Source organism: Plasmopara halstedii (genome assembly GCF_900000015.1).
Source record: "Plasmopara halstedii genome assembly, contig: Scaffold_614, whole genome shotgun sequence".
In the NCBI taxonomy this organism is placed as follows: domain Eukaryota; phylum Oomycota; class Peronosporomycetes; order Peronosporales; family Peronosporaceae; genus Plasmopara; species Plasmopara halstedii.
The window spans coordinates 1,021,973-1,030,980 of record NW_020187532.1 but is presented as its reverse complement, the minus strand read 5'-3'; the positions used below and the strand labels follow the sequence as shown (position 1 = coordinate 1,030,980).

General features: G+C 46.5%; 3 protein-coding genes across 3 annotated transcripts; 1 reads left to right on the top strand and 2 right to left on the bottom strand.

The window, feature by feature from the left end:
- Positions 1 to 132: 132 nt before the first annotated feature.
- On the top strand, positions 133 to 771 carry PHALS_12237 (conserved hypothetical protein; the record flags this gene model as incomplete). Its single annotated transcript, XM_024727748.1, has 1 exon — positions 133 to 771. The coding sequence occupies one exon, from the start codon at positions 133 to 135 to the stop codon at positions 769 to 771; it is 639 nt and encodes a 212-aa protein (XP_024578294.1).
- A 1,068-nt stretch (positions 772 to 1,839) lies between these two features.
- Positions 1,840 to 2,331, bottom strand: PHALS_12236 (uncharacterized protein; the record flags this gene model as incomplete). The annotated part of the gene is made up of 1 exon (XM_024727746.1): positions 1,840 to 2,331. The coding sequence occupies one exon, from the start codon at positions 2,329 to 2,331 to the stop codon at positions 1,840 to 1,842; it is 492 nt and encodes a 163-aa protein (XP_024578293.1).
- Positions 2,332 to 2,497: 166 nt separating this feature from the next.
- PHALS_12235 (uncharacterized protein) lies at positions 2,498 to 4,521 on the bottom strand (the record flags this gene model as incomplete). The annotated part of the gene is made up of 2 exons (XM_024727745.1): positions 2,498 to 3,337; positions 3,403 to 4,521. The coding sequence occupies 2 exons, from the start codon at positions 4,519 to 4,521 to the stop codon at positions 2,498 to 2,500; spliced, it is 1,959 nt and encodes a 652-aa protein (XP_024578292.1).
- Positions 4,522 to 9,008: the final 4,487 nt, after the last annotated feature.

The following is a 9,008-nucleotide window of genomic DNA, read 5'->3' as shown; positions in this document are numbered from 1 at the left end:
TTTCGATCAGCTTTGCGTGTGGACCAAATTTTGCTGGGTGACTGGGCGTCTATCGGTCCGACGCTAGATGTGTTTAGGTTGCCACATACTCTAGAAGGAGTGCGTAATTTACTGGAGAAATGGATTGAGATTATGACTCCAGAGTACTTCATGGCAAGTGTACCCATTTCTTTCGAGTACCCGGAAGGAAACGCAGCCAAATCTGTCGCTGATGCACTACCTAATGGTGCGGATTTGCTGCTGCAGGTATTGCTGCCTTTAGCTGAAAAATCGAAGCTGCCGATTGCACTTAAATTTGACAGTGTGCGTCCAATCAATGCTCGCTACGGTGTAGCGGGTGATGGTGTGAAACCCAGTAATGTTGACATTCTGATTAAGCTGTGCAATAATTTCCCGCGAGTCAAGTTCTTAGCTACTTTCTTATCACGTGTCAACCAACATGAGGTGACAGTGACGGCCAACAAATTTCGCAACTTGCATTTGTATGGCTGCTGGTGGTATTGCAACAATCCGTCAATTATTGAAGAATTGACTCGCATGCGCATTGAGATTTTAGGAACAGCGTTTACAAGTCAGCACTCGGACGCGCGAGTTTTGGATCAGCTTATTTACAAGTGGAGTCACTCGCGTGAAGTCATTGGTGAAGTATTGGTGGATATGTATGAGAAACTCTTTGCAACAGGATGGAAACTATCGAAGAGTGATATTGAACGCGACGTGCAACGTTTGTTTGGTCAGAGCTATGAAGAATATATGGCCAAGGACATGTAAACTTTGGCGTGATCGTTGATATCCGAAACTGTTGTAACCGTATCACTTTTTTTCGTTTTTCTTGCAACGAGAGAAAAATGACTCCATACTTTAGCGAGAAAGTGAAGTCCCATACATGCGTGTGGGTCTTAGCCAAAGTGCGCTGGTACAACGCAATATGAGAATTAGAGATTACCAGGCACTGATTGATAAAAACTTAATTGAGATCGGACGTAGTAGACAATACTTTGACAATTAAGTGGGTACTTGCCATACACGAAATATTGGAAATCGGTGAAGTCATGTATGCTTCAGATTTAGGTTAACAACTCAAGAATGAACAACGACTAATGATACATTGTACAGTCACGATTGAAGTTCAAGACCTGATCGTTATTTCAATCGTCTCATTGCTTGGTTAAGTGCAGATTAGAAAAGCGCTCTTGGTGAGTATTTCAATTAACTGCCGAATATGGCTACAAAGTATGCGGATCTCCGTATATCGATGGAGCGAAACCGCATAAATCTTGATTCTTAGATACACAGGCCATAATAAATATCAGCCAGAATTGTGACCATTTATCGATGCCAATGTCACTCAGAAGATTGCTACTTAAAATCGTTTTGATAAGTGTTCTGACGAGTCAAAGCAGGTAGCTGAAAATGATCGTGATGGTAGCGGCATGCAAGCAAGTCACAAGAGTTTGCTCATGACTAATGAGTACGACAGATTTATACGATTGTGCCAGCAGCGAAGTTATTGAGTTATTGGTCGATAAAAACACACTGATTAGAGTTCGTTTAATCTTTCAAGATGCTGCTGCAACTTTAAGATAACCTTTATTATATTTGCACTCTGGGATGTTTGGTAGACATTACGAGAAGATATTTACGATGTCGAACATCAGCACTTATTTCGCCAAATTTAGACTTGTTTGGACAATATTTACTTTGGCAAATGATGTCTTGAATCTAACAGATGATCGAAGCTTGAGCCATATTTGTTGTATGCAAGAATCTATAACTTTTCAGATGTAGAGTAGATTCTTGCTGTTGTGTCATGTTCAGTGTTCATACAGTTCTTGTTACTCAGCCTTGAAGAAGTGCAAAATACTCATTTACCTCATCAGGTCCTTTACCTGCTTTTTCGAGCGCATCAAAAACCTTTGCCCGAATTTCCATCATTTGCGTTTCCTGCTTCTGTTTAGTCGTCGCTTCTTTCAAAGAGATCTCTTCACTCTTTAGCTGCAATGTCTCGCGCCTTAGTGCTTGCTGTTGCTTCCACTTGCTAACCTCAAAATCGAGGCGCTGGGACTCAACTATCAAGAGCTGCAATTCTGCCTCGTCAATATTAGGTCTATCCTCATGCATGAACTGCGGTGGCTTATGAACGTAGTTTCTGCGTGCGTCGAACGGCTCCTGAGATACGATCTTGCGCTTCTTTCCCTGCTCATGAGAATTCGGATACTTACCATCTTGTGGGAGCTCCTGTGCGGCCATCGCACTTAAGTTGCTCGTGATCTCGTTCGCTGCCCTGAGACGCCGTCGATCCACGTCGGACAATGTGCGCTTTGAGTTCATGTTTTTAGATTAGCGAGAAATCCAATTGTATTTAATAAATCTACAGAAGTAATGTAATGTAAAATAAACAGATCGACCTATTTCTTCACTATATCATATATTTGAGCGAGAATATAACACAGATAATTAAGTTGTTTTAACAGTCTAACATTTTACTCAATTTTCTCTATAATAGTTTTAAACGTTCGGCAATTCGATCGGCGCTTGCATGAGCGAGTACCATGCGCTGGATAATGTCAGCTCGAATATGCATACGCTGGAGTTTGATTTCCATCTGAGCAAGATTCTCTCGTGTTCTCATCTCGCGTCGCAGCAACTCCACCTCGAGCTGCTGCAATTCGTTCTCGCGCACCCACCGAAACTGTTCGAAAGCGAGCTGCTTGGCGCGAAGGAATGCTCGCTTTCGTTCGAAGTTTATGTCTTTGTTTACATAAAGAGGCTTGTGAAGGAGTTGGGGTAAGTGGCCAGTTATAAATCCGGCCTTTTCCTCGTTCAACATAGTTTTTGAGACAGCAGGTGAGCCTTCATTGCTAGTCTTTCCATGCTGAACAGATATTTTTGAACTTTTGTCCGTAGCAGCTAGAGAATTCTGGTCAACAGCCGACTCAATGGCAGCAGTTGATACGTTTTGTTGAGTAAGATGCTTAGATGGGTATGAGCTTCTCGTTCCCTTTTCCTCTTCTTGGTCACAAGGACCGCTGTTTATATTATCAGGCAGTCTATTTTGTCGACAATCCCGTCGCTTGCTTAATAAGTGCTGTCGCTGTGAAATGACCTGTGCAATAGCTGATCGAAGTGCATCAGGAGCTTGAGGTCGTGGCTGCACAGGAGAGGTTACGTTGGATTGGACATTTGAAGACAGTCCACCCAAATAAGCTCCGGAGGTTGCATTCACCATTTGCGATGATGGAGAACATCGCAACCCGTTCGGAAGTTTACTTTCACTTTGCGATTTCGGTCGAATTAACACTAACCTCGTCGAAGGCACGTTAGTAGGTACATCGCCCTGTGGTGGGATTGATTATTAGATTAACAAATTCAAAGCTGGACATATGCGATAAGTTATCTTACCGACATTTTTTCTGCTGAGTTAGATAGATTGCCAGAACTTGACAATTTTCTTTTCAGAGTGTTCTTACGAGCTGCTGTCATGGTTGGTCTGTTTGCTGATTCAGAGGACTGGTCAATCTCAGGCACTGACTTTGGCGCCTTTTCGGAAGAATTTCCGCGTTTTAGCTTCAGCTTATTTGAAGCATCCTCAACACAGCTAGCCGAATTCGATGCTCTTAGTCGAAAGCCCACGTCAACACACGTTGCTTTCGCGGTCACTGATGTAATTTCTTCATCATCTGATCCAAGCTCAATAAGTTCGAGCGGTTCATTTTCCTTCTCTGTCGTTAGCTTAGTCTGCTGATCCTGCTGTTCCGACGTTGTCACCACCGCTTGCTTATAACCATTTGGCTGAGCCACTTTTTTAATAGTGTTCAGTTTAGTGCTCTCGTGTATTTTTATATCCGCATGACCGTCGCCTTTCTGTTCTGTCGGACTCGGACGAAGACTACATCCATTATCTTGTAACCTATCATCCTCCATATCCCTATTCTGCGTGATTGAATTTTGTATTCCCGCTGCAGATGAACTCGGTGTGTCATTCTTGCGTATACTTTGACCTGCAGTCTCCTTCGCTGTGTCTTGACGAAGTGCACTATCCGTATTGGCTTTAGTGAGCGCATTGTCCTTGTTTATCTCTTCACATCGATCTCTTTCGACATCTTCGCTTGAAAGATTGTTTGCCGTCTTATTGCAAAGCGCTTGCAATCTTATAAAATGTGGACACATGGAGTTAAGTTTGTCTTCAATAGATTTAATACCGAAAACCTTGTCAGTACGGCTTAATGAAAACCCTGGCTGTGAAGCCTGCGTCGCCGTGGCCTTGAACAGAGCCAAATAGCGCTGTAGCATCTGTTTGGCATATTCACAGTCCCACATGGATCGAGGCAAGGATGCATTCACTGCCGCTGCCAGATCATTTAACGCCTGCCTCTCAGTCTGTTCGGCTTGGCGGTAATCAACATCACTTCGAGTTTGTTTTGATCCAACGAGACCTGATAGTATTGTTGCCCGCTGAAAGTTATCATTCTGCTCCAGCCACGCCACGATAGTATCCCGCTGGGACTCGGTCTCTTCCATGCTTTATAAACCACGCGGAGAGTGGCCAATGGCGATGCGAAAATTACTACTTTCTTAATTATACTTTCACATTGTTGAGGCACAATAACATACAACATTTGATACCATCTTCTTCTGACACATAATCTTTCGCAAAACCGACCAGCTTGCAGTATGGTCCTCTAATTCAATACTACTATGAGCGAACACCAAAATTCAAAGTCGTATGGGAGGCATTTGATAATCAACTCTCACCCTTTTGGCCTTTAAGCTTGTCGACGATTGTATAATTCATTCTTCAAATAGCACTATTCGTATATCAGTGCCGGGAATACTACCCGTGAATGCGGCCAAGTGTGCAAAATCCTACATATTACCTGTCCTCAATGGAGGATTGCCAACGCCTGATCAGACTCAATCGCTCGAAGTCTTCATTTGGAAACCGCTATATTGACGCTGTCAACACTCCTAAACATTGACCTCTCAAACTTCATTTAAAAAATATTTTTTTGATTTCGAATTATCCAGTCGCTCGCGGTACATGGTTGAATCAAATTCATTGAAACACGTTGCAATAGGGATGCCGTGCTCTTTGCACAAAAAACTTTAACTCTCAGTACCCGTGTTGACAAATGCACCGAAATTGAGTTCATCCACTCATACCAGGAGCGGCTGTAACGGGGTTACGCGTACTCTGGTATACAGAGGTGGGTCACACAAGATGAAGTGGCCGTACATAGGTGTTGCCAACACAAGATAGTATAATCACACAATGGTGTGGCGACACCGTAAAAAGAAGCCTCCACGTAACAGGACTGCCAGTATGCGTATAAATAAGGTTTTACTATTTAAATAAAAAAACCTAGAGCTTTAGATATAGGCGGCTCTGCCGCCATCGGGTCCTACAAATTACATTTTGAACGAAAGATTACATTTGCATTGGGGTAAGGTTTTGGCTACTCTTGAAAATACATGCTACATTCGTACGTCCTAACGTAAGGTCGGTAACTTAGCTTAGCTTCCTCTAAGATAAAAAGCAACGGCAGCTCCGCTGCACTTGATAGCACTCGTAGTCAATCTATGCCTGAGTCGTTACGACGGATCCTTTGTGAGGATAGAGCAATTCTCTTATTTGTCTCAGGGCATTCAGGACGGGCTTAAAAAGCTGATGTCTCTGGTTGGCCCTGGGGGCGTGCAACACTCGCTTCGCAAGGACCTGAAGCGATCAGTGCGCACCTCGAGGAAATTTTGAGCTATGAAAATGATCTGCTAGAGCACCTAAAGCAGAAGATGTCGGCGTCGACTGCGTCCATGACGCCACCGTTGACGACGGATGACTCCTCTCGACCCAAGTCGCTGATGGTGAGCGTTTAGACCTTCGGGGGCAAGGATGGACAGAATCACCTGCTCCGGGTGAGGGGGGTTGAGGTGGCCATGGCATCCACCATTATCCAGACCAAGCAACATCGCGTGGCGCCAGCTATGCTCGTCGAACCGACGTCCCGCTTCAAACCAGTCTGGTTTGTTGCGGGCAAAAGACAAAACCCAGTAGGTGCGTGGCGCCCTATTGGGTAAGAACTGTGCATTAGAAGGGGTAGAGGGCAGCTGGACCCAGCTTTGAAGAGGTCCGTGCTGTTAAACACGGAAAGAGTATGCAAGCCGGGCTTGCTGGTCGTAAAAGCGACCTTGAAGGGCTTTGAAAAGCATGGAAGATCCCGATTGACCCCGGGGCGTCGGGCTATTATGCTCAACGCTCCACAATAGAAGAAGTTCATCTGTATATGTATGCTGAGGCGCTGAAAGCGCGCTTGTGTAACATCTTCACCGATTGCTTAGCGACGGGGGTACAAACCACGGTGCCGAAGGTCCCTGTGGACCTTGGTGCCAAGTTTCTTGACTTTGTAGCGTGGAACGCTGCTCAGTCTCATACTTGTATTCAAGGTATGACCGCATTTTTGGTATGGCATGGCTGAAACACCATGATCCTTGGATCGACAAGAGATCGAAGACCAGCTCTGGTGAGTCATGAGCTCACCTCTTCTAGGAGGCAAAAAAGCTATTAACGCGGGCACGGACCGAGACGGTTAACGTGCTGGAGATCGGAGTAACCGAGTTGGTGGACACCGTAGGTGTATCGGACAGGAGTCCAGATCATGGCTCACCGGCTGAGCGCTGCTGAAGTACCAGAGCAGTTGCTGCATGTAATGCAAGGTATGGTTGGGTAAAGGCCGAGACATCGAGAATGAGGCCTCAATAATGCACTTGAAGTGGCACGTCATCCACTGGAAGGAGACTGCAGAGCTGGCAGCTCTTCGTCGGATGTTGTTAATAACATCAGGGCTCCGGTGGAACAGGAAGTGGGGCTGAAAATGGACGACGCTGAGACTGGCATCACCAAAACGGGCAAAAGCGACACCGTATGCTAGCTGCAAGATGCTGGGCGTCGATCCTAACCCTGGTTCTGTCTACCGTAGCTTATAGTGCAGCTATACACTCTCTTCTACGGTATGACGGGGGAGGAAGATGGCGATGTCTTTTTCGAGGCTATTCTTGCGGTATATTCTCTGCTCTGGCTGGACGATATGTCCTTAGAAGAGTTTGGCGGTGCCTTGAAGGTCGTCGAATTAGCCGAAGAAGTCATTATACGACCGGAAGAGGAGATCGACTCGTCGTCGCCTTTGAATGATGCTGTCCTGGAGGACTCCAAGTGATGCTGAAAGCACGAGGTGGATCTACGATTCTGAAGATTCCCTTGAAACCGTAATGAAGAAAATTTAAGACGTCGTCTCCAAAGACCCGCTGTCGGTCCTACCTCTGAACCAAGATGTGCGTCATGAGATCGACCTGGTTCCGAGAACCAAATACTGCGTAACATGCCAATGCGCCCTGCCTAAGGAGCTGCGTGACGTCATCGACGCCTTCTTCCTTGCGAAACACGACGCAGGAATGGTGCGTGAGAGTAAGTCTCCTCATTCAACACCCACGTTTTGCATCCGATAATCGAACGACAAGTGGCGTATCGTTCACGCTTACAATAAGCTCAACGCTGCCACCATTCTGACACAGATGCCGAACTCTAGGAAGGATGTCCTACAGAACGTTATGGCTGGATGTACAAAGCACAGTACACTTGACTTGGTCGATGGGTATGACCAATTGCTCATGAGAGCGGGTGATATTCCGTTGTATACGGTGAGTACTCCGAGCGGCATGCCGATGCCCCAAGAGCTGTCAAATTCACCAGCAGCATATAAATTGTCATGTGACACAGTTGTTCAGGCCCCACCGGGCATGTGCACAGACAAACTTCGACGACATCGTTGTTCACAGTCAAGCAAAGCACGGGAGTGATAGATGAAAAGAAACACACTATCAATTTTAGAACGACGCTCGAGTGCATGCGCACGAATAAGCTGTATGCTAATTCACACAAGTGCACCTTCGGCGCCGAAAAACTCTTATCATGGTGCTTCATCGGGAAGCGGGGCCTTCGAGCGAATCCCGCTAAGGTCAAGACCATTGTGGACTGGCCGGTATCAAATAACAAAAAGGACTTGCGCCAATGGCTTGGCCTCGCCAACTACTTGCATAACTTCAGCAAGAGTTATGCGAAAATGACACGGCCATTGTCGAATCTCCTTGAGAAGGATGCGGAATGGTGTTGGGACACCGAACATCGGGAGGTTTTGACAGGGTCAAAGACAGCATCCGTCATGCACCAATACTGGCGTTTCCAGTCGCTGGTCGTCATGCTTCAGACTTTGCCGTCGGCCATGCACTGCTGCTAGCAGCCGCCGAGGGGCGAGATCGGGCGATCGTGTTCAAATCTCGCCAGCTTAAGTCTGCGGAGAGGAATTACCCAGTTCACGACAAGAACAAAAATGCGATGATGTTCAACGCACACGTTCACTTCCATGTGGCTTTGCTGTTAGGTAGACAGCCGATTTAATTTTCTGGTCTGCAGCGGCTTTCCCAGGGGCGAGCATCACAAGAACAGTTTTCATTGCGGATACTGGACCACCTTCTTTTTGAACGCGCGGTACCAATCCATTGGGATTTCTTGGAGTACCAAAAGTGAGCTGCAGAGCTTCCCGCTGGACAAGCTCAGCTTGTGTAGCCGCCGGGGGTCTAACAACGTAGACGCCTAACGATCGCGTGATCGCATTTTTCGCTTCAGTAGCGGGATCCGCCGAGCGGAAGCCGTATTCCACACGAGGGTCTAAGACCGACCGTGAGATCTAGCGTATGATGGCCGCCCTACGAACAGCATCTATCTGCTGCTTCTGTGCCTCGTCGAGGTGATTGGCTATGATAACACTTCCCCGGAAGTGGAGAGGTCAGTAAATGTACACGGTGTCCGCAATGTTCGAGCAAGGCGCACGTCGCGCCGCTGGCACATCTCGACCCCTCTTCTTTATATCCTGGGAAAGGAGTATCCGACTCGTAGTTGACTTTCACCAAATCGTCGACGAAAAAATCCGCCGCCCGTGGCGGGCATGGTGCTCGGC